At 35.0% G+C, this 25,738-nt stretch overlaps 2 protein-coding genes across 2 annotated transcripts in view; both read left to right on the top strand.

Moving 5' to 3' along the window:
• Nucleotides 1–3,080, top strand: part of LOC123550268 (DNA (cytosine-5)-methyltransferase PliMCI-like) — a 34,445-nt gene extending 31,365 nt beyond the window's left edge. The window contains exon 33 of the mRNA XM_053524154.1: nt 507–3,080. Coding sequence (XP_053380129.1) covers nt 507–683 — 177 coding nt within the window. The 3' untranslated portion in view covers nt 684–3,080. The remainder of the gene's footprint in view (nt 1–506) is intronic.
• Nucleotides 3,081–20,928: 17,848 nt separating this feature from the next.
• Nucleotides 20,929–25,738, top strand: part of LOC123550259 (nuclear receptor subfamily 5 group A member 2-like) — a 35,789-nt gene continuing 30,979 nt past the window's right edge. Inside the window, exons 1-2 of the mRNA XM_053524915.1 lie at nt 20,929–21,163; nt 24,870–24,971. Of these exons, the coding sequence (XP_053380890.1) occupies nt 24,872–24,971 (100 nt within the window). The 5' untranslated portion in view covers nt 20,929–21,163; nt 24,870–24,871. The remainder of the gene's footprint in view (nt 21,164–24,869; nt 24,972–25,738) is intronic.

Genomic DNA, 25,738 nt, shown 5'->3' with positions numbered 1-25,738 from the left:
AGCTTGATTTTGAAGACAGCTTGTAACTTAGTCAGGTGACTAAAAAGTTTACTTTCAAGGAAAATTCTTATCTGGTGTCATACAGGGAGGGGAGAGCTTTAAATGTGGAACCTCTTGGTTGATAGGTCAATAGGTAGCTAGCCAGTTACCCTGCCATTTCTCTTTAATGATTCTTTAAAAGTCTTCATTTTATTGAGTTCTTCAAGTTATTCTTAAGACTTGTATTGTATTATAGATCTAAAATAAAGCAACAGGTTTTATAAAATGGTCTTCTTTGGCAGTGGTAAGGTCTACTTTGAAACGCTCATGTCATTCACATATAGGTCCGAGCCTTGTTTAGTACTGAGAAATGCATTCTTTCTGCTGACAGGTCCTGTGTCTTTAACAATGCCATAAGGTGTGTTTGGCCAAGCAGGGAAGTCTCAATAATATTTGAAGTATGTTAATACAATGTGGAAAGAAACTAAAAATTTACATGTTTGATAATGAAATGTATGTGTTTCTAGGTTGGTAATGCTGTACCTCCCCCTATGTCTCGTGCTATTGGACTAGAGATCAAAAAATGTTTGGTTGCCAAGGTAACAGAGGAGCCTGCTCCAAACAACAAAATAGAAGTAAAAGCCGAAAGTGAAATAGAGAAGATGGAAGTTAAGGAAGAAGAGACAGCGGGTTCCAGTACTTAAGTTAATCACTGCGGAGAACAGTTGCAAGTTTTCAAAATGGACGGAATAATGTTTAATGAATCAGTTCCTGATTTAAATGTTGAATATGGTCAGTTTAATAAGAATTTTCTGTGTTTCTGTGTTAAGTTATTTGATTTCTTTCAGTCTCAAGATTTATTGATAGTATTAATTATAACATATAAAGATTCGATTAAAAACAAGGGTTGAAAGTCATGACTGTACTGTCACAAAAATAAGTTATGCACAAAATAAGAAAGTGAAGAAAAAGTGGTGACAGACCTATATAATAAATCTAAATTGTTATCAGGAAATGCTTATAGTTATGAATTTAAAGATTTGTCTTCTGTCAAGTTTCACAAACAAAATTATGGGACTAACCTTTCTTTAAGTGATATCATACTTCACATTTAGTCACATCAGCAGCAAAATAGTGTGATTTAGCCCTTACCATGCTGGACACGACTGATTCTGCCTTAGCAACCAGTGTAGATCATGATCAGCCTGCATATCTGTGCAGTCTGATCATGATCTGCACTGTTCGCCATTCAGCCAGTATATTTTTGGTAAACACCCCTTTTAGCAGTTAATGGTACTGTCCAAATTGGAAGGTGGACAAGTTCATTTTAGAAATTTAGCAGGGTAAGGGTTAGAAGTAGAAATAGTACAGGTAGACACAGTCAGAAAACAAAGAGTGTCAACTTGAGACAGTGAAAGTGGGAGACAGTTGAATCATTGATAAAAATGAGTGAACTGAACATCTAGACGAAAAGAATATAAACTAAACAAAAATATTTCAGGCCTTTTTTTCATCAGTTTGTAAATGCCACCGACACCAGTGGAATTGGGAAAATGCTCTCGGAAATTGTCTTAATTGGGACAATTTGCAAATTACCAAAATCTACATAAATGTGTTTTTGTGTGAAATATTAATGAATTGCATTTCAGTAATTGTTCACAGTATTATAATTTACCTAAATATACATACAAATCAGCAAAACTATCTTAAAACAGCAAAAACCCTAAAAGGTATAATCATTTGGGAATTTTAAATTCAACTTTGGGAAAAAAACATACTTTTTTGCATTGGGATTACCTCCTTTTACAGAAGGTAGATTTATAGCGGAAAATAGCTCTGTATTTACAGAAAAAATCTTCACCTTTTCATCATTTCTAAATGTGACAATGTTGCCAAATAACAGACTCTTTTTCCAAGATGATGTCTGGAGATACGTAAATTTACATTGTATGGTTCTTCGTTTTGTTTACACTTGTTGCTTTTTGTCTTAAAAGTAGTAATAAAGTACACATAGAAGTAAATATTTCTTGAATACAAAAGGATTATAGTAGAAAAAGTAGGTTTAAAAGTTTACCAAGATGGTATTTCGAGACAACTTGCATATATGCTTAGGTTGTCTGATGGTATATGTGAATCTTGTACTTGGAAAACATCTTTGTTAATTGTTATAGATTTCAAAAATTCAGGATTGCCCTGTCAAACTTTGTAAAGAAATAGAAATAAGACATCTATGTTAGTGTGCAAAAGTACATGCACCTAGAATAGAAAAGAATACATTATAACGGTATGATTGGTGGATAAATATGCCTGCAAAAGTACATGCACCTAGAGTAGAAAAGAATACATTACAACGGTATGATTGATGGATAGATATGCCAATGTAATTTGTTTTCATGTGATTGAATGGTTTGCTATTTATTCAGTTATTATTATCAATAAATTTTTAAATGTATTATTGAAGATTTACACAAATAGCTCTGCTGACATTTTTAGCAGGTTTATTTATTCTTTTTCATCATAAATTTATGCTCTCTATTTTCTTTTTTCTACCATCAGATTTTTAGTTCTATACGTCAGAGCTTTAGCACTGACACATCTGTAAGAATGATAAAAAAAACCAGTTTCTGACCTGTGTAGATAAAATTAGCCTTTTGAATCTCAAAGTTTTATTAATTAAGATTTTTAAATTTTAAAAAAAAATGCATTTTCATAAATATAGGCATATTCTTTTGATGTTTGTGTATGAATATTGCGTTTAAAATATTGAATTTCTAAAAAGTTCCTACAACCACCCATGGACACGCTCCATTTGATGTGTAAGTTCTGTGTGTTTGAATTATTTAGAAGAAATTTGTAGTTGGCTGTGAACTTGAAATTAATGTGGAACTTACTGCCATCCAATTCTGCATCATTGTACACTGGTATTTTATGTGTACCAGACTTTGAAATTCATATGTTAACCATTATCACGTGTGTATATCATAATGTGTATGTGTATAATTTTGTGTTGCAATTTCATTATTTGAATAAAATTTGTGAATTTTTGTAAATGAAACAGTGCTAGTATTTCAAGTTTTGATATTAAATCTTTATATAAAGTCGCTGTATCGTTCTGTTTTTATTTTGCACTGCTATTTCTTCAAAGTAAATAGTAGAAAATTTTGGTTTAGGTTACTAGTACCCTGTGTTTGGCATGGTATATATACATTTACACTTGAGTTTTGGCTTCAGTATGACAAAATGCAAGGGTACTCAATCTTGTGATCTATTGCCAGGCAGCTTGCTATTCAGTTTCTGAATGTACATTGGAAAGGATCTAAGTTCGTGTTGCGGTTATCTTAATAGGCCACATTTCATCAATAATTTTCATTGGAATTACGCAGATTGGCCACAATATTTGGATAAGTGTGTTTTTAGTGAACTGATCCGTGGATTAGGCATTGATTACCAAATTTTTAATACGTCATTGTCGAATTTCTTGAACAATCTCTGTAATGAAACATAGAATATATATTGCTACAACGCAAGTCCAATAATGGGTAAGAGTATTTGAGAGCGAAAATGGGAGATAAACGAAATACATTTTATAAAGAGCAAATCTAATCGTCTCAAATGAACCACCTACTATGATTATAAACATAAATTCCTAGAGATAATCTGAAATATTATTTATCGAGATGTATTCGTCACTCTATTTACTTTTTAAATGCCGGAATAAACCCATACGATTAGCATATTCAGGCTAATTATGTCGAGGACATTAACAGCAAAAAACAGTTCGGGGTCTAATAGACTAGAAGTAAGCTTTGTGTTGGGTTCTTACAGGCTAGAAGTAAGCTTTGTAATTTGGTATTTCAACAAACATGCAGCTGGGACATTCCTCTTAATTTTGAAATATAGCAATGACGCGTTACTGTTTTGTAACAAATATCACGATGTCGACAAACCATTAGCATTTATAATTGGCAAATGCACCTAAAATACATTACGAAAATAACACACAATGCCTATGGGATAATTTTGTAAACCATGTATGCATTAATTATAGCTAAATTTCGTCCCTGTACGATGCGGAGCCAGCCAAAAGAAAACAAGATTTTATGTGAATTATGTTGCTAATTATATAGCTCAGATTTATAATATTGTTGCAAGCACAATTAATAACGAGGAATCATTACACAATACTGTGTTTCCGGGATCAAGTTACGTTTTTATATCTTTTTAATTACCGCAAAACTTACTTAGATTGGAGATATTGTTTCACAAGCCTCTGCTAGCTACTGTACTTATCAGATGTTCTTGAAGGAAACGCTTTCATATTACAAGCAAATTTCTCACAAATTAGGAAAAACGTATTGCTAATAACTTTTTAAAATTTCAATAAAATCGAGTAATAATATCTAAATTTATTCATTTTACGATCCCAGCCCACTGTAAAAAAATCACAGCTAGAAATACACATAAATATCTAGAATTTACGAACAAACGAATTTCTTTGTAAGGTATAAAAAGCATGATTTTCTAAGGTGTCGGCTGCTCCACCCGGGGTATTGGGTTCGAGTCCCAATGGGCAGGAAGCGGACTCGAAAGTTGTTTCTGTATAAAGTCCCCCGTACTATTGTGTTGCTCAATCAAACAGAGTCTGCTATTATTCTTCTTGGTTGCATTCTTTGCTTCCAAAGGATCTTTTTACAGATTTTATTAACTATCACAACAGCAACCTTTAAGTGATGTGTGGCGGCTGTAAAAAGTCTCCCGTACTTTGATTCAGTGTTGTTATATTTTCTGGTCCTTTTGGATCATGGAGTCCAATAAACTCCATTCAATAGACGTGTAATAGAGTTCCGCTTTGTAATAGAGTTCCGCTTAAACCGGCGCTAGGGGGCGTGAGATGGATCATGGAGTCCATTCAATAGACGTGTAATAGAGTTCCGCTTTGTAATAGAGTTCCGCTTAAACCGGCGCTAGGGGGCGTGAGATGGATCATGGAGTCCATTCAATAGACGTGTAATAGAGTTCCGCTTTGTAATAGAGTTCCGCTTAAACCGGCGCTAGGGGGCGTGAGATGGATCATGGAGTCCATTCAATAGACGTGTAATAGAGTTCCGCTTTGTAATAGAGTTCCGCTTAAACCGGCGCTAGGGGGCGTGAGATGGATCATGGAGTCCATTCAATAGACGTGTAATAGAGTTCCGCTTTGTAATAGAGTTCCGCTTTGTAATAGAGTTCCGCTTAAACCGGTGCTAGGGGGCGTGAGAGGTGTTGCACATTTCATTACCTCTCATCAACGGACTCGATCAAACCGAGTCTGCTATTAGTCTTCTTGGTTGCATTCTTTGCTTCCAAAGGATCTTTTTACAGATTTTATTCTTTCATCGTTATCGAGCTAAAATAAATTTGTATAAAATTTGGTTTCATATTTGACTACATCAATAATCAGCCCACACCAGTAGGCTTCACCGCGATAGATTAAAGTACGGGGCCTCCGTGGCCGAGCGGTTAAGGTCGCTTACTTCAAATCAATTTAAATATTTCATTATGAATCCACTATAGCTACCACATTTTGGATAATAATTATGCCTGATCTGTGACCTTACAAACATTGTTGCCAAATTTCTTATATTTATCGCTCCATTCAAATTTACATAAGTCACAAAGAATATGCAATATTTAGCAAGAGGAACACACCAAGAATATTCAGTGAAGATAAAGTCAGAATGTTGAAGAAGTCAGAGAAAATGAGAGTTTAACTGAGCATTCGCCATACCTTCCCTTTATTTTGACGACAATATTTGAACTATATTCAACTAGGTTTACAGTAAATTATGATATTTTCTCATCATGACACTGCATTTGATGTTTTGGAAAGGAAGCAGTATGAAACCAAACAATAAAAAGAAGAAACAACAGTCCTAATGTAACTGACCTCGTCATTTCATTTGTTTGTCTTCTTCATTTACTTACTTAACTTACTTTTACTTAAGCGTTCCAATTATGGGACATTTCACGCAATATATCTTCTCAGTTTAATAACATAAATTACGTTTTTGTTTCATTTTATTAATGATATATTATGTACATCTTTCTTTTACAATAATGGAAAACATAATGTATCAAGGTCATGCGCGGCAGCGGCTTAAGAAATATAAGGATGTCAAGGTTCCAAAGCTACTCAGTGTAACCAGGAATACTTAAAAACCTGACTTATGTAATGCACTCAAAAGTGATAATATGTATATGAATATCACTGTGCAAGAAAAGTGTTAGATTAAAATGATAAGAAGCAAATGATATATATTTATGGAGTCGTCAATGCAACCAGGGCTTACTTAAACCCTAATGGTATGGTGTCGGCACTTAATACATATGATGGTAGAAGTGATGAGGTGGGGTGAGGGTGGAAGAAGAGAGGAATATTCTTGATATTTTGATCGTCTTGTGTAACGTTTTAGGATACTAGCCTGGGAGCTGTATAAACAAAGTCATATACAAAGTCATATACCTATATCATCTTATAAAATAGACTGGTCTTCTACTTTCAAACAAATATTTCTTTCTATTAAAAAACTAAACTTCGGCTAGAATTGCTGGAAACTTTGTTTATATGCGGTGACGATGACAGATTTGATCCAAGGTATGTAGTTTTATTAACTTTTTTGTCTTATTTGTTTTTGTTGGGTTTAAAGTCGCACCGACACAATTATAGGTCATATGGCGACTTTCAGCTTTGATTGTGGAGGAAGACCCCAGTTGCCCCTCCGTGCATTATTTCATCACGAGCGGGCACCTGGGTAGAACCAACGACCTTCCATAAGCCAGCTGGATGGCTTCCTCACATGAAAAATGCAACGCACCTAGTGAGACTCGAACCTACATCGGTGAGGGGCAAGTGATTTGATAAACCTTGAAAAATGGTTCGAGTCGTAGGTTGTTGACTATTATCTTTTTTTCAGCTTCTGTGACACTTGGCTCGGTCGAAGGACGTGTTCCACCTCTGCTACCGCTATGATAGACTATGTAGGTCCTTCTGTAGTGGTACTCTGTCGGCTATTTATCGTACTGATCTGTGCATCATACTATCAACTGCAAACAGGCGAATGTTTAACTTTATAGTCGCAAGCAGGCCTGGAACTGAAGAGGCCCTATAAAGCGGACGCAGTGGTTCAGCATTAGCTCTGCCTGACTAAGAAACATGGGGTGGTGATATCGATCCCCAGCTCCTCCAACTCAAAATAACTATCAACTTGATAAGAGTCCAATGTATTGGGTCCAGGGAAGCTTTTGGAATTGCCTAATCTTCAGTATCTTGCAATACAGAGTCGTCTGGAAGATTCGCCCGTAGGGATTACTGTTGGCGGCTTTAAATAAACTTGCACACACGCACACACGTACGCACGGGGTCCTAGAAAAGATTCATGAGACATACCATAATCAATAGAGACCATTCTAAAGGGGCGGTCCTTTTTCATGAATTACGACACTTACTAACCTGATCTGATTTCCAAAGAGTTCCTGTTATGGGTATTATTATATTCAAAAGACAGAGGACAAAGCTAATTGGGAAACAAAATCTGCAAGTCACCTTGGTTCAAAGGCCAGTTTTTGCCTTATTGTTAGATGACATTTATAAAAACTTTGACTATAATTATGCACATCAAACATTAAACACATAAATACTTAACTTAAAAAAATAATCAAAGAATAAAATATAAGACACTGTTTATGGATGTTTGTTCCAGACTTACGTACTGTGTGATAAGTTTGGTGTTGGTTACGGAAAGAGGAATGGGCGTAGCCATGCCTACACTAAGATGACGGAGCCTTAATTTGTACCTTTAAGGAGTTGCACCTTTAAAGTGTTGCAGAGTGAGTTACAAACTTAATACATAGAAACATTGACATTTAAAAACACGATGCACTGCATACAACAATCCTTAACAAATGCCTATAGAAATAGTAGTATAAAACTTTCTTATATACATACCAATAAAAGGACCCATATAACTAATCATTAAAAATTAAAAATCATATTCGCTGTGCGTTGATGCCAATCTTTTCGGCGCTTATACTACGTCACAGGATCAGGGGCAAAATAATATGACAAAAGAGAAATACCCATAGGTACCTAACATGTGCAAATACCCTTTCATAACTTTTTTTTTACCAAATGGTATAACGTATGGGAAACCGTGTAAACAGAATGTCCTTTGTCTAGTAAGTACGCCTTTCTGCAGAGGCTGCATTTTACTAAGTTTAGATAAAAGTTAATGTAGAAAATGTATGTAATATTTGGCTTTGCAACCAGACAATTAGGAAATAATCAACCGTCTTTACGGAAATACAACACCTTGGCAAGCCATAACTAAACATAACTAGTCATACTTACTAGCAAACAGTCTTTGGAAAGTGTCAAGGACGGATTACACCAAACCGGAAGTGACTACTCAGTTACATGTGAAGTAGTCCAAAATGTAGTTCCATGCTATGGATGAAATCTGGTATAATAAGTGACATGAGAAGGTGACAGTTAAATATTTGGCTTATGTTTATTGCTTATAGTATTGAGAATAGATCTAGACCATTTTCATTGTAAATTTCTTGGAATAAGTTTTATTCTTTGCGAAAAATGTCTACCTACGCGTAACTACTAAACGGCTGTTTTCATGGGGGCATTTTTAGAGGGTGATGTTTCTCAGAACAGATTATTTTTCTTATATTCAACATAACATGTCAATATTTTTCTATTTTTGATAAGAAGACATGTTATACTAAATGGCCATATATGGTTTCCATATCATTGAAATGCTCTAAAGTGCTGAAAATGAGGTCTGAATGTTTTGTTATTAATATGAAATAAATAAGGAATTGAATTGGTAGAATGTAACCTCAAACAACATGAATATTGATCGATGACTGAAAAGCTCGACCAACGCATGATGTCAGGACAGTATCGGAAAGGAGAAGAAAAAGCAGGGGCCAGAACATGAAAGTGTTGGTCAGAACATGAAAAGTGTAGGAAAAGTAAAAGAAAAATACGGGAAAGGACAAGAAATGTATGGGAAAAGATAATAAAAATGGGCCTGGACATTAAAATTATGAGAAGAGACAAGAAAAAGCAAATATGGTGAAAGTAAAGAATAGTATTTGTCAAAACATGAAAAGTATGGGGAATGAATAGAATTGTATGGGAAAAGACATGAAAAGTGTGAGGAAGCATGGAAAGTATGGGAATGAACAAAAAGTATGGGAAAGGGCATGAAAAGTATGGACCATGTCCAGAAACGTGTGGTCCATGACAAGGAAAGTGTGAAAAAATGACATAAAAGAATGGGCCAGGATATAGAAAAATATGGAAATATGAGAAAGGACAATAAAAACAAATTATGGGAAAGGAAAAGAAAACAGACAAAAGTGGTTTTGGTGCGAAAAAGAACATGTAACCTGGGCAAGACAAGGGTGTACAACCAAGAACAAGAAAAGTACAGGGAAATTCAAGATAATGTGTGTGTCAGAAAAGTACTGATACGACCAATAGATTAACGGGAAAAGGTCTAGTCCAAGAGGATAGTGCTGGCGTACTTTTTAAAACACCCGTATATATTTCCTGTGCCATGACAGTTTGATTTATTTAAGTACCCCAAAGACAACTGGGCCAGAGTAACAGTTTATATTAGAATATTTGATTTAATCAAAGTGCCTGACAATAAATTAGCAATTTTGTCGTTATCTTGCATAAGTTAGATATAATATTTGATAAGTTGGCTAAATTTGTATTTAATTTAGTCATTCATTATATTTTTCTTTTCTCCAATAAGTAGAAAGTCAGGAGGGTACCCCTGCTTTGACTCGAAAGGCGCTATACCATGAAATTTCACGTTTCTAACGAGCTATCCCACCATAATTTTAATCTTTTGTACTTTTTCTTTGATTGCATTAAAGGCTTACATATGCTATAATCAGTAATTGTGAAAATTACAATAATTCATAAATACCACAAAACAGTCAAATTTGGAAATAATTTCCGACGCGTTACTGATCATAACGATTATTCAAAGTAAACTCGAAAGGCGATCATTTATTCTCCAATGGAAAATGTTATAATGACTAAAATTGCGACTGTTATCTCATTTTCAAATCATACTCATTATTCTTTGTTCGATTTGCGAAAATACATCTTTTAACAAGTACTTAGAGGCGTTCAGAACAATAAGATAAACATATCAATATATTTGTATTCATTTTAATGATAAAAATGACTGTAAAAAAGGTACCATTTCCCTTTGACACCGCGGGAATGATTTTCCGTTTTGATAATTGTTATGAACCTTATTAGGCTTTTTATCACGTGACCCGCTGCATGCGATCACACCTGTATTCTATACTATCTTGCATCTAATGTCTTGAAATTCTATTGCAAAATTTTGTTTCGACTTGCTCCATTTTGAATAACGCTACTGTTCAAACGAGTTTATCTTCCTTCCGAAATCTTAATGCAAGTTACGGGTATAGCAGATAAGTTTCGTGACAGTCGCGCGATTGAGTTTTACAAAAGACCATTTGTCTTGTAGCATTACCGCAATACCCAAGAGCAATAATTTCCAAATCACTAGGTTATTGCTCGATATGTATAACTAATTTTGTTTAATGAGACCAAAGTACAACAGCCACATCGTTTTATACTGTTTGTATTTCAGTTTTAGATACATCTAGTTGTGTGATGAGCAGCAACTGGCAAATGCAGTACCAAGCATAAGTAGGAGTTTTGACCAGGGCATCAATAACTGTAAAATCTATTAGACCCCTTTCTCATTCTATTCAAGAGAGTATCTCGCCACAAGAGGTGCTAAACCCCTATCACATTTAGGAAAAAATCCGCCTGATATATAAGCAACATACACTTTGATTTTCTGTAATAAAGCAGCGGAATGGATGGCCTATTTGTAAAATAATGTATCAGATATGTCTGTTGGATATAGTGAACAACCAGCACTTTTGTCATACCATGGGCATAGTTGAATTACCAGTAATTGCTTTTTTTCTATCCCTATGTTTTTCATTGTATATTTTAAGCAAAATGTATTAACCTAAATGTCAGATCACGTGTGGATCCGGTTTAACGCACATATGTGATAAAAGAATATTTCAGATTTTGCTCTACGCATTTTCCGAGCTGTCACTACAAAAATATCAAACCTTGCAATGTTTGTGGCATTGACTGAACCCGTGAAATACCCTAAAATTGATTTTGAGAGAACGGCTAAAAGCTTCGACTTGAGATGAGCAGTAAAATATGCGAAATTTGATAAAGCAGGATTAGTTCTTTTAACGGAAGTGTTTTTTTTGTTCATGATGTGAACAGTTGTGTATTGTGTAAAGTCTTCGTCCTCGGACAATGTCAAAAAGTATGAGCTATGGGAAGGTAGGTAAGGGTGGGGGACCGTTATTATAGATGAATGCACTTTTAGTTACAAAAATTATTGTTATGAAATCTATTAGGAAAACATTTTGAACGTAATTAAGCAAAATGATGTCAGATTTGGTTTGTAATAACGAAATGCTGCACCACTTATCATGATCATACTCCGCTCTGGAACTGTCTTATAAACATTAAATGAACTCCATGGACCAGATGTAATAACCACAGTTAACCACAATTAATTACAATTAATAGAACGCATTATATCTAGAGAGAAAACATTTCTTATCCCCAATTTTACAGGGGGCGTTTTGCCCACCACAGCGCTTTTAGATGGTAATCTTATATTTTAACAAAATACCAAAGCCGGTAAAAATGACACGCAAATTAAAATTGCCCTATGTTTGACCGATAGGCAATTACAAACATGCAATGCGAACAATAGTATAGAAAATATGAAATTATTGTTCCTTAATTGGGCATTTATTATAAAATATTATTTGATAACCGCATAATTTGTGATACAGTAACATTATTTAGTGTCAGCTATTGATATTTAATTAGAAGAAAAAATGTTATTTTGTTTCGATGTTGTCCTATGACACTCAATAATATACTGACATACATTCCACTACTGCTTATTCATTGCAACTACATTTGTAGTATATTCTAATCAATTGTGAACGTGTAGTTTAAACTTATTTTTCCTTATAGAATTCACAAATAGGGAGTAGAACGAAATAAAAGCTTAAAAAGTACCCCTCACTGCATAACAACAACATATTTACATAATTATATGACGTAGAATATAAGGATCTTACATGCCTGCCTGGTTAAGACGGGGTTTTCCCTACCCGAGGGACAGTGTGGAATGGAAAACCGAGCGTTAGCGAGGCTTTTTATCCATGCTGTCCCGAGGGTAGGGAAAACAGCTGTCTTACACAGACAGACATGTTAGATCATTTTTCTTGCCTATCATGTTCAAAACAGATCGTGGAGATAAATAGGTTTTTGGTATTTCCTGACATTATTTGTAAAGTTTATGAAGTCACAATGGTACCAGTACTATGTTACGTCACCTTATATAGTGCACGCTATTTTAGACAAGGTTTTTCCCTAGGGAAAGAGAGGAATATTTATTCCCGGCGCGTGCTCGGATAAATGTATACTTTCCCTGCTAGGTAGGCAAGAATAAATAGTCTTCCACGAGCTATTTTGAACATGATAGGCAAGAAAAATGATCTAACATGTCTGCCTGTGTAAGACAGCTGTTTTCCCTACCCTCGGGACAGCATGGATAAAAAACCTCGCTAACGCTCGGTTTTCCATTCCACACTGTCCCGAGGGTAGGGAAAACCCCGTCTTACACAGGTAGGCATGTAAGATCCTTATACGGATACATGTAATTTAACGAAAATAGAAACGATTCTAGTTATGATTATAAATGAAGGTAAATGAAATGACAAGAAAATAATTGATACAAGGTAAATACGCCACATATGAGTGGATGATACGCAAAGAAATGATATATAAATGAACATCTTGGTACAACTTTTAGTTGTCCGGGGAAACGTAACCAGTCCCATCAAAGTTACCTCGTACATGAACTTTTTAATAAAACAACAGAACTGAACAAAGAATTTTCAGACTAAAGCATTGCAGCTTATCATCTATATGAATCATAAGATTATGGTAGCATGCAAGATAATGGCAGAAGTGGGCATTGGCAAATTAAACAGGAACGTCGATCATGCCGTCTCTTAAAAGGAATTTTAATTTATCCGAACTGACGAGCTTAAACTGTCTGTATCGTCATCAATTTCTTTACTTAATTGTTCTTTAAAAGATAAGACAGGAAATTGCATATCAAAAATATTTGCTCCTCGTTCATATAGGATCGCTAGTGATAAATTGCTTGAAAAACAGCAGTCATTGGAATGGTATACAACATTTGATTCTTACGCGCTCCTTTTCTTAGATCTGTAATAATTGCTCTTCAATTAGACGACAGAAAAGGCATCTGTACACGATAAATATCTCTTTATGCAACGTGTAATAAATCAGTTCAGAAAATAATACTATAACAGTTTTGTACTTAAACTGATCCAGGTTCTGATAAAAACAACTTTGTAAACTGTATAAATAATAAATGAAACAAATTAATTTGAAAAGACTCCCCTAACCTGTTTGTATTCAACGTCTGAACTGAAGTATTCTTTCTGAAACATAAAAATTAACTATGATAAATATCTAATTGAAAATTAAGCAAACACAAACTAAGATCAATTAAATTTCAATAAAGTTAAACGACAGAGTACTTTACATTCATTTTTCAAGCGAATCGCAAAGAGCGTCAACACCCGCCGCCTGTGACACGTAATGAGATAAAACGCTACTGGAGGTTCGGGCCAAAAAACTTCATAATTATAAACTTCTTTACTATACATAGAATAAAGAGGTTAATTTTTAATCAAAAGTTTCGGTTTATAATCAGACGTGTCAGAGGTGTCTACAAAGATAACATCAAAATGATAGCGGATAGTTTATTCGGTATGGTCTGTAATTACGAAAAAACTTTTGCTTCAGAACAAGTTACTTTGATATCTGAGGACAAGAAGTTCCGAATGAACTTAATAGGCAAGAATAAGTTAAATGACAATTTTAGTACTTGTGTTATACAAGCATCGTAAATGTGATAAGCAAAATAAGCAAACGTGCCTCTTCTGGCAAGATCTGACGAGGAAATTGCGGCAGAATTCGACAAACTTCTTCTGTATTTAAATGGCCACAGTCAAAATACAAATCAAAATGTACACACAAGCATATAAACATACCTGTGTGTTAAAAATGCAGATAGAAATACGTGTACTACATCCAGAAGGCTGGCAGCCTAATTACAATACTAGTTAAGATGAGAGATACAGTTCTAACCCTAAAGTCTCACAGCGCAAACTAGTTATTAGTCAAGATAAAACTTAAATGTGTTCAGAAACTACCAAACAGTTGGAAACAAACCTAAAAACTCTAACATCTGATAAACTGCATTCCAAGACTAGTCTTAGAACTCCGGCATATTTTAAGCAACATTTCGGACTATCCTCGAAACTCAATTTTATAACATATTGAACACCGAGAGATTTCAGGCTGGTTTCCCAATTCCAGTTTTAAAAAACAAAACAAAAAAAAACCTAGAGCCTTGGTTATAATTGTCATTGAACATAGCAGTTCAGCGGTGAAACAAGGTCGAGCTAGACTAAGTTATTCTTTGTACTAATACGAAAGTCTTACAATAGCCAAGAATTGTCAAATACTGTAATAATTCATTATTTATTACTATCAATATTACCTTGCTTGAATCGAACAGACTGTATAGCTTGCGGTATCATTCACATCAGGCCTATCAATTACTTTGCAGTGGTAAATGTGTGTGTTGTCTTTCACTTGTATCTGCTGTATTTTGCTGTTGTTTCTTTCTGATGGTTTGTACCTTTAAGTTTGCATTGAAATTCCCTCGCCTTATTCTTTGCTTTTTTGTAAGCTGCTTACAGAGTGTGCCAATCTGTTTATCCCACATCTGATGTGAGATGTTGCTTGTACATAACTCTATTTAATAAAAGCCTTTGCGGCATATTATAAACATATGTCACATTTGACCCTTTTACTAGAATTCTACACCCAAATGAACCGAAATCAGTGGTGAGGAAGGGACAAGGTGGTGGTGGTGGTGGGGGGGGGGGGGGGGGGGGGGGGGGTTGCGGGTGCGGAGGAGAGAAGAGGCGGGGCACAGGTGATTCTAAGTCAGAGACCTTATTCAGTCAGCCATGGAGGTACTGTATAGAATTATGTGAAATCTTTACTCATCGCAAACTGTATTCGTCAGTCGGTATCAAAAGAAGATTATAACGATAACTAGTTAAAGTAATTTTATCAATTCAGTTGCCTTAACCATAATGAAGTACTTGAATACCAAGAAGGCAACAATGTTTGCTACACTGCTTGGCAATGGGACGAAAGTGAAAAGGAAAAATGGAAATGCAGAAAATAAGAATCTTGCAAATCTCATCAAGATATACAGCTGTGCATAGGACAATGCTCGTAACATGAGAACCTCTATATACTTAACCTTTCAGCTAAAAGATACTTTCATCATTCATGTCAAATTTTAAATTGTCTTGGTAAGAATTATAGGCTATGCTAGAAGTAAACTCTTAAATATTTAACTTTTAAGTGTTGACTAGGTAATTATTTTCAATGAATATAATATAAATATATTTCTTAAAAAATTTCCTACTTTCGCAGTTTTAGTCAAAAACGTCAGGGACACAATAAACGTAGATACAAAAAAAACTGCATTGTTATTCGAACAATTTTATCTACTTTATGGAAGTATTTCTGCTGTGTTATTTCAAGAAGACTGGACAATCACTCGATTTCTTACAACCTTTGTCCCTTAAGTATGACTTTGAGGAATGCACAAGGTATTCATCTATATTGAGTTATATTGATATGACAATGGGACTTTGATTTTAAGTCTGTTGGAGAAACGGGGATTCGCATCCATGTTTCCGTAGTCCGGATTAAGATCTGCTCCTCTTTAATTCTACACGCTATGTTGTCGAAAATACTGTTTTGTATTACAGATACCCGACATTAACAAATTAAGACATAGAGCGTAAAATAACCGTTCATTAAGGGACCATCCGTTACAAAATTTACACAATTACTCCAAATAATAGCTTACCTTCCTCATACCATAAATCAACTTGAAATCTGTAATCAAAATTGTCAGCACTCTAGACAACTTCTACAAAGACCTAGGTAACAATAAGGTAATATTTGTCCTGTATCAAATAACAAAATACAAAGTACAAAACACTACAAAGGCAAGAAAGGGTTAGACAGGGTTATCTTCAAAAAAAGAAAATGCCTTTTATTAAACCATTAGTAGGCACTTCAGTCTCCAAAAACGATTTTTTACCGTTAATTATAACATAGAAACGGGACTAATGTTCACAACATCATCAATTTTAAAAAAGTACTGAAAAGAGGGTTGTCTTCACTATAATACATTAATTAGTTTGTTTCAAATGTGATACTATCTTCTAACGCAGAAGTTGTTCCTACTTTATTTCAAAAATTAAGTTTATCATCTTACAAGTTTTGTAAAGTCGTTACAACTTTAATTTACGCATTTTTTTTCTTATTCCTGTATTTAATCTTTGGGGCTTTTTGTGTCTTTTTGCCACAATTGAATCAAGAGTTCAGGGTTAGCTATTGATATAGGTAGAAGATGTCGTCGTTCACATTCGCTTGATGGAGCTTCAGCAATATTTGTCGGAAGCATCACTTCAAAACTAGGGCTGTCATGTGTAGAAATCATCATGTGAGTTGTACTCACAAGCATGCAAAAGTTGTCTGTAAAGGCATCTCCAAATCACAGTACATGGACAATCCGTCAAAGTAGTTCAAATGGTTGTGCTGTAAATGCTAGCGGAGGCAGCAGTAACTCTCAGCGTTTTTACATAGGATTATATGAAGAAAGTTCCTTTATAAGTTCCTTTATAATTCAGGTGTTGTATATTTGCTTCTTCAAAAATATGTTACCGCTTGAGGCTGATAAATTCGTACTGAAACATAAAGCTAGAAGAGTAACAAGCTGTAAACTAAATATAAATAAATAATAAAAAGACCGTAACCGAAAGATAGTTCTCTAAAATAAAAGAATTGACAGTACGTGTTTCTGTACATGTTCATGTTCGAAATAGAAAGACACATATTTATGCAGTAAATAAACTGCAAGAAGTCACACATTCAGAAATCAACACACGACTGTATGATTATATGCGAGAAAACAGAACAATTTTAAACGAAATAAAGAAATACAAATTTATTTATTTGTAATCTAATACACAAAAAAGTTATATACTATTAACAAAATTCAAAAAAGTTTGTTTATAAACATAGACTTCGCGTTGTTCATAACTCACACAATATCTCCCCATGTAATACAATAAGTTATACAAATACATAAAAATAGTTAAAATGTATTGCAATTTATATTTTACTACGATCGGATGTCACCATTAAAAGCATTACCCACGGATACCCACGATGTAATTTATCTTGTAATTTCACTTCATTGTTATGTTTCAAGCTCAATGGTTATGAATTCTCCGTTGCAAAGTATAATGACATTGTAAATAGGCCCTGTCTACATCTACAATTCAGATCTCTTGCAATTAACATGAAAATACCGACAAACAACACCAAAATTGTCTAATTACTAATTTGCACGCCTCCGACATTCTGGTGTCGATGTCACATTCAATTTGAATAGTCAAAATCAAAATAAACGGGAAACGTATACGCTTCAAAAATACCGTTATTGTTATTTTCCTGTAATAGCTTTTGCATGATACTAATCTTAGAAGAAAAGTGTCTAATAGTAGTACAAGCATCGCCATGACAGGACAGGAGAGAGACCATTTATATCAGACGTCTTGTTTTATACCAGAGACAAAAAAAGTAGCAGTGAAGGCATCATAATGACAGGAGAGGGACTAGCTACACCAGATGTCTTTTTAATAGCAGAGACAAAAAAGTCGCACAATAAAGGCATCACCATGAATCAGAGGTCTTGTTTAATAGCAAAAATATAAAAATGTAACGCAATGAAGACATCACCATGACAGGAAAGAGGCCATCTGTGCTAGATGTTTTCTTTTATGGCAGAGAGAAAAAAAAAATAGCACAATAAAGGCATCACCATGACAGGAGAGAGACCGGCTTTATCAGAGGTCTTTTTAATAACAAATATCTCAAATGTAACGTAATGAAGGTATCACCATGACAAGAAAGAGACCAGCTATATCAGAGGTCTTCTTGTATAACAGACGTAATGAAGGTATCACCATGACAAGAAAGAGACCAGCTATATCAGAGGTCTTCTTGTATAACAGACGTAATGAAGGTATCACCATGACAAGAAAGAGACCAGCTATATCAGAGGTCTTCTTGTATAACAGACGTAATGAAGGTATCACCATGACAAGAAAGAGACCAGCTGTATCAGAGGTCTTCTTGTATAACAGACGTAATGAAGGCATCACCATGACAAGAAAGAGACCAGCTGTATCAGAGGTCTTCTTGTATAACAGACGTAATGAAGGTATCACCATGACAAGAAAGAGACCAGCTGTATCAGAGGTCTTCTTGTATAACAGACGTAATGAAGGTATCACCATGACAAGAAAGAGACCAGCTATATCAGAGGTCTTCTTGTATAACAGACGTAATGAAGGTATCACCATGACAAGAAAGAGACCAGCTATATCAGAGGTCTTCTTGTATAACAGACGTAATGAAGGTATCACCATGACAAGAAAGAGACCAGCTATATCAGAGGTCTTCTTGTATAACAGACGTAATGAAGGCATCACCATGACAAGAAGAGACCAGCTATATCAGAGGTCTTCTTGTATAACAGACGTAATGAAGATATCACCATGACAAGAAAGAGACCAGCTGTATCAGAGGTCTTCTTGTATAACAGACGTAATGAAGGCATCACCATGACAAGAAAGAGACCAGCTATATCAGAGGTCTTCTTGTATAACAGACGTAATGAAGATATCACCATGACAAGAAAGAGACCAGCTGTATCAGAGGTCTTCTTGTATAACAGACACAATGGAGGCATCACCATAACAGGAGAGAGCCAATCTATACCAGATGTCTTATTTTACAGCAGAGACAAAATGTAACATTTGCAATAGGGAAACATTTCTCTACTAAATGGACAGGCGCTGTCAATAATTTTGTATATATGATTTTATTGTAAATGTCTTTGCCACCCCCACCCAAGCCCCTATAAATCTAGACAAAACTATTTTAATATATATTATTCCGAAATAAAACGAAATGGTTAAAAAAATGAATGAGACATACTCGCGGTAGAAATAATGTTTCATCTGGCACGTATTTCTATCAAAATTGGTTCCAATTTTATTATTAGTGAAAAAAAAATCACAATATTTTGTAAAACATGAAACCATTCCTCTTTGGAAAGTGTGCATTTCAGATACATGTTTTCTTCAACATAATCATAAGGAGATTATTTATGACAACATGCTTCAATGTCATCGCACTGTGGCCTAAAATGTTGCTTTATCATGATGTTTTCTTATATGTATTTACATTAAATTCTAAAACACGTTTTGCAAAAAAATAATAATGATAAATTTTGAAGTTATTTTCCCTTGGCAGCTTAATTATCATAAGAGACAGAAAGTATTTTAAAGGATATTTGTTTTCTGCAATGTGGTAGATAAATCGTATACCCGGATTTCGTGTCAGTCACCAAAATCTTTTGTTGTTTTTTTATCACTTTAATTTGGTCTTTACATTTAATGAAAACTTGGCTTGAAGCAGACATAAACTTATCTAATGATCTAGGTAGAGTTAATATAATTATGAATGTCACGAAATTTTCCAAGACATATGGTAAGGAGTGGATTCGAACTTACTGGCTTAACAAAATATGTAATATGTAATATCACTCGAAGCTAAGATTTTAGAAAATCAAAGAAAAGTCGGTTATAACTTATAAATCATTTCAACACTATCGCATTTTCACCCGTTAAACAATCTCAATATTCTGTGGTTAGTCATTGTTACTGGATGTTACAATAGGACAAAATGTGGTAGAAAGGCGCTCATAAGAGGGCAGTCAATGGGGCAACAGATATATGACACCGTAATCGGTCTTGTCATAATTTTACATCAGTGGCATTTAGGGAAAGCTAATTTTATTCTGATTTTTTACGGCTGCAAAAGTTCTTGGTACCTCGCCCGGAATGGATTTTTTTGACAAGAGAGAAAAAGAATCCTATCTTATAGAACATATATAATAATTCCTGTTTTGGTAACTTTAAATATGCAATGCATTTATATAACAAATAAATAAAATATTTCAAGAAAACGACAAAAAAGTCATCTCTTAGATTGAAGTGTTCATCTCTAGCGCTATAAAAACGTTGAGACACCTTTCGGAGTGCAAGAGTCGTTTAATGGTTGTTGGACACGGCCGTTACCATAACGACGAAGTTAAAGGAATTGACCTTTATTTGTAAACATTTTTTTACATTAATTAGTCTTAATTTTGTCATTAATGTTTCAATTTTGACCCCTTGTGTAAACAGATAATATAGCCAAAAAAACTGATTTTATGAATGGAAATCGACCCTGAAAACCAAACGATTTTTGACTCGTGTATAACTGTATACTTCATATTTGTCAAAGTGTATTACTGACAACTATAATTATAGTGTTAGGTACAAGAAAACATTTTTATTGGTTATAAATGAAGACCCGGCTAATTATCAAAAAGAGCTTCGTTCTGTTCCATACGTTTTGTAACCACCCATTTTAGCTCTTCAATTAAATTTCAAGCTGTACTTGAACATTTTGTCACATATAGAATATTTACATAATTCCTTGTACGAGTATCAACCCAATATTTGTAAAAATGCATGACAAAGTGTTATAAAAAAACTTCAAAAGAAACGGTAAAGGAGGGTCATATTGTTAAAAATAAAATTGAATTAACCGTACAATCCTTACTAAACCTCCAACGAACACACTTTGTTCTGAATGATTTGTATAAAATATTTGGAATTTATATTTTTGGAAAAAGCTACTTGTTTGATAAATGGAAATGGATAATATATGAATTGTGACAAGATATTTACTTTAAAATATTTTAAGTGAGTAAGTATGATTAGTTAACATTCGTCTTCTACTGGATAACTTGCTTTGTCGCACTACATTTTGTTCAGACAGGCAAACTGTAATTATGACAATGCATGAAGGTAACTAAATGTATGAGGTTATATGTACGCTGCAAGTCTATCATGAGATGACAAGTGATCTAAATATGTTGGGATACTATGATATTTTGTTTCAAGGCAAAACTTCATTTCTACTGTACCCGATTTTGTTGCGTTCAAGTTGTGCATTTGTAAACATTTTTCCCAGTATTTTCTGACTGTGGCATAAAGAAACTGTGCAAAGATAGTTTCAAGTTATTCTCCATTGAAGGACATAGGCTTTGCTAAAATAGTAAACGTTTTGACCGTGGACCCTTCATATGGAACATGTAAAATTGTAAACCATTTATACTGTGAAATTCCCTTTTTTATATGCTACGAATGTTTACAGTATATACTTTAATATTAATTTTTGTCAATCTGTTTCTTTAAAGTAAAACATGTATTATTTCATTCTAAACATCGTATTTAAACATTGTTCCTGTTTGTTTATATCGTCTATCAACTGACTCCATATTGTATACCTAACATAATATGACAATTCAGCGGTTACTCGTCAAATTGTTTTGCTATTTTTTAAATCTATGTCCCTGACTGATTGAACAGTCTTTTCATCATCGGTAGCACCAAAATTGTGTTTTCCAAGTGCCCCAGTTGGTGTTCGTAGCTGGTGAGGTGTCATTATCCAACAATACGTTGGCTAGTTAATATAAAGTGCTGGCTGGAATTTTCTTTTCAAAATCCTCAGCATTTGCACTTTCTATTACCTCTCATGAACATATTTGATCAAGCGAGTCTGTTATTATTTTGATTACTAACTTTCTATAATTCCAAATGCAAAATGGACTTCTGATACCACAACATCAGTCTTGAAGTTTTTGTGTGGTGGCTATAAACAAATCGTGTAGGTGGATTTTGTCCTTTAGAATTAAATACCCTTTCAAAATAGAGTTCGACTTCGGTGCTATTGGGCATGAGTGGTGTTGCACTTTCCATTACATCTGAAGACTCGTTTATATTACTTATTCATATAATTTGTATTTTGGCACTCTGCGTTTGATGAAGTTTGCCAGTTCTGCGCTGATTACGCTGTCAAAACTGAAGAAACTGGACTTATTTAATGGCATTAGTATTTTTTCCAAGACTAGGATATCTGAATATGATTTGGTTTCTTATATTGTAACTTCCCAAGCAAGATTTATGTAGGTATGGTGTCAGTTGTTTACTTCGAAGAGGTGTATGTGACTGAAAGCTATTACTTACATGACTGCATTAATTCTGGGGCTGTACTTTCAAGGAATTCTAACAGTATACCTAGTATTTATATGAATTTATTAACGATGGTGCTATATTTTCCAGGTGTGCATGATTACATGTCGCATGATTAATATGGGAGGCATTTGTATTTCTAGGTAATAAGGTATGTTTGGATGAATACCGGTTCGTTATATTTCATCATTGTCCACGTATGTCTGTGCCTTGTATACCTGTGAATTCTGACATCAATCCATAACGTTATATTTACAGGTATTCCTGATTATAAACCCACCATTAACTCCTGATGCTGTATTTTCCAGGTATGCTTGGTTGAATGCTGGTTACTCCTATGTCATCATTAACTGTAAAATCAATATTTTCCAGGTCTTCCTGACTATATGCCGGTTACTAACGCTTGATGCTGTATTTTCTAGGTATGCCTGATTGCAGGTATGCCTGATTGTATGCCGGCTACTTCTAAGACATCATTAACACTGGAGGCTTTATTTTCCGTGTACGCTTGGTTTTATACCGGCTACCTCTGTACAATATTATTCATCGAGCATTAATTTTCAGGTATGCCTAGGGCGACGACTACTTCTGTTGCAGTATTATTCATGTAGGCTTTATTTTCCCAGTATGTTTGATTCTACGCCTGATTTTTCCATGACATCATTAACCCTGGAGGCTATATCTCCAAGTGTGCCTGACTGTATACCGCTTACTTCTATGACATCATATTAACCTTGGAGGTATGCCTGTGTGTATGCCGTTTACTTCTGTGACATCATTAATCCTGGAGATTATATTTTCTAGGTATGCCGGATTGTATACCGGTTACTTTTAAGACGTCATAAACACTGGAGGCTATATTTTCCAGGTATGCCTGAGTGTGTGCCTGTCACTTTAACGTCAGACCTTTATTTCCAAGCATGCCTGGTTGTATATCGATTGCTTCTTTAACATCATTAACTCTGGGAGTTTCATTTTCCAGGTATGCATGATTGTGCGCCGGTTACTCCTTTGACATCACTAACCCTGGAATTTTATTTTCTAGGTATGCCTGATTGTATGTCGGTTACTTTTATGACATCATTAACCCTGGAGACCTTTATTTCTAGGTATGCCTTATTGTATGCCGGTTACTCCTTTGACACCATTAACCCTAGGGGTTATATTGTCCAGGTATGCCTGAGTGTATGCCGGTTGCTCCCTTGACACCATTAACACTGGGAGTTTTATTTTCTAGGTATGCATGATTGTAAGCCGGTTACTTCTATGACACTTTTAACCCTGAGACATTTATAATCCAGGTATGCCTGATTGTATGTCGGTTGTTCCTTCGACACCATTAACACTGGGAGTTTTATTTTCTAGGTATGTCTTATTGTATGCCGGTTACTTCTATGACATCATTAACCCTGGAGACCTTTATTTCCAGGTATGCCTTATTGTATGACGGTTACTATTTTGACATCATTTACCCTGGAGACCTTTATTTCCAGGTATGCCTGATTGTATGCCGGTTGTTCCTTCGACACCATTAACACTGAGACCTTTATTTCCAGGTATGCCTGATTGTATGCCGGTTGCTCCTTCGACACCATTAACACTGGGAGTTTTATTTCCAGGTATGCCTTATTGTATGCCGGTTACTTCTATGACATCATTAACCCTGGAGACCTTTATTTCCAGGTATGCCTGATTGTATGCCGGTTGTTCCTTCGACACCATTAACACTGAGACCTTTATTTCCAGGTATGCCTGATTGTATGCCGGTTGCTCCTTCGACACCATTAACACTGGGAGTTTTATTTCCAGGTATGCCTGATTGTATGCCGGTTGCTCCTTCGACACCATTAACACTGGGAGTTTTATTTCCAGGTATGCCTTATTGTATGCCGGTTACTTCTATGACATCATTAACCCTGGGAGTTTTATTTCCAGGTATGCCTGATTGTATGCCGGTTGTTTCTTCGACACCATTAACACTGGGAGTTTTATTTCCAGGTATGCCTGATTGTATGCCGGTTGTTCCTTCGACACCATTAACACTGGGAGTTTTATTTCCAGGTATGCCTTATTGTATGCCGGTTACTTCTATGACATCATTAACCCCGGAGGCCTTTATTTCCAGGTATGCCTGATTGTATGCCGGTTGTTCCTTCGACACCATTAACACTGGGAGTTTTATTTCCAGGTATGCCTGATTGTATGCCGGTTGTTCCTTCGACACCATTAACACTGGGAGTTTTATTTCCAGGTATGCCTGATTGTATGCCGGTTGTTCCTTCGACACCATTAACACTGGGAGTTTTATTTCCAGGTATGCCTTATTATATGCCGGTTACTTCTATGACATCATTAACCCTGGAGACCTTTATTTCCAGGTATGCCTTATTGTATGCCGGTTACTTCTATGACATCATTAACCCTGGAGGCTATAGCAGGAAGAGAAGAAGACGCTGTTGTCGTCGACTATATCCTTAAAGGTAACAATTATGAATAATAAATCTGTGAAATAATCAAAGGTAACAGCAGTAATGTAAAAACTGTATAAATCCCTATAATTAATAAGGTTAAAGAAATGTAACAGTGAACCATTATAAGGTAACAGTGATTAAGCAGAGTGTACTAGCTGTTAATCTGTCGGCCGCTCTACCCGAAGGTCGTTGGTTCAAGCCGCACTGAGGTCAAGCACGCACAGTGCGGTTAAAATAAGCCGATATCTGTCATCACAGTCGAACTAAAATTATAAGTATAAATTTAGGGTGACAGGTAACTGTGAATCAATTTAAAGTAAAAAAAAAATCATTAAAAGTGACACTAACTCGCTTAATATATGTCATTGAAATGTAGCATAGAAAACATCAGAGGTAACATCATTGTAAGTTACAACAGAATAACTAAAATGTAACTACTGATTGTTATAATGTAAACAGTTACTGTTTATGATAATGTATCAGTGAATCGCAAATGACTAAAAGCCATAATAATTATTACATATGAGATGGCAAACTGGATCGTTTTCAATGTGCTTCTACCCATGTCATTTGTGGATTATGGCATTGATGATAGATGTTTGTCAAGAACTTTAATGGCTGTAATAAGGTCAACGACATTTGTTTTTATTACTGATACAAGCTATTAATGATGAGACATTGGTGTAAACTTATAAGGGTCATTAAAGAATGAAAAGTCTATACATAAGCCTATACATGACAGCAGAAAAGGGACAAAGTTCCAACAGGAACCGCCA

This window comes from Mercenaria mercenaria, chromosome 15 (genome assembly GCF_021730395.1).
Source record: "Mercenaria mercenaria strain notata chromosome 15, MADL_Memer_1, whole genome shotgun sequence".
Classification (NCBI taxonomy): domain Eukaryota; kingdom Metazoa; phylum Mollusca; class Bivalvia; order Venerida; family Veneridae; genus Mercenaria; species Mercenaria mercenaria.
This window is presented reverse-complemented; position numbering and strand designations above follow the sequence as displayed.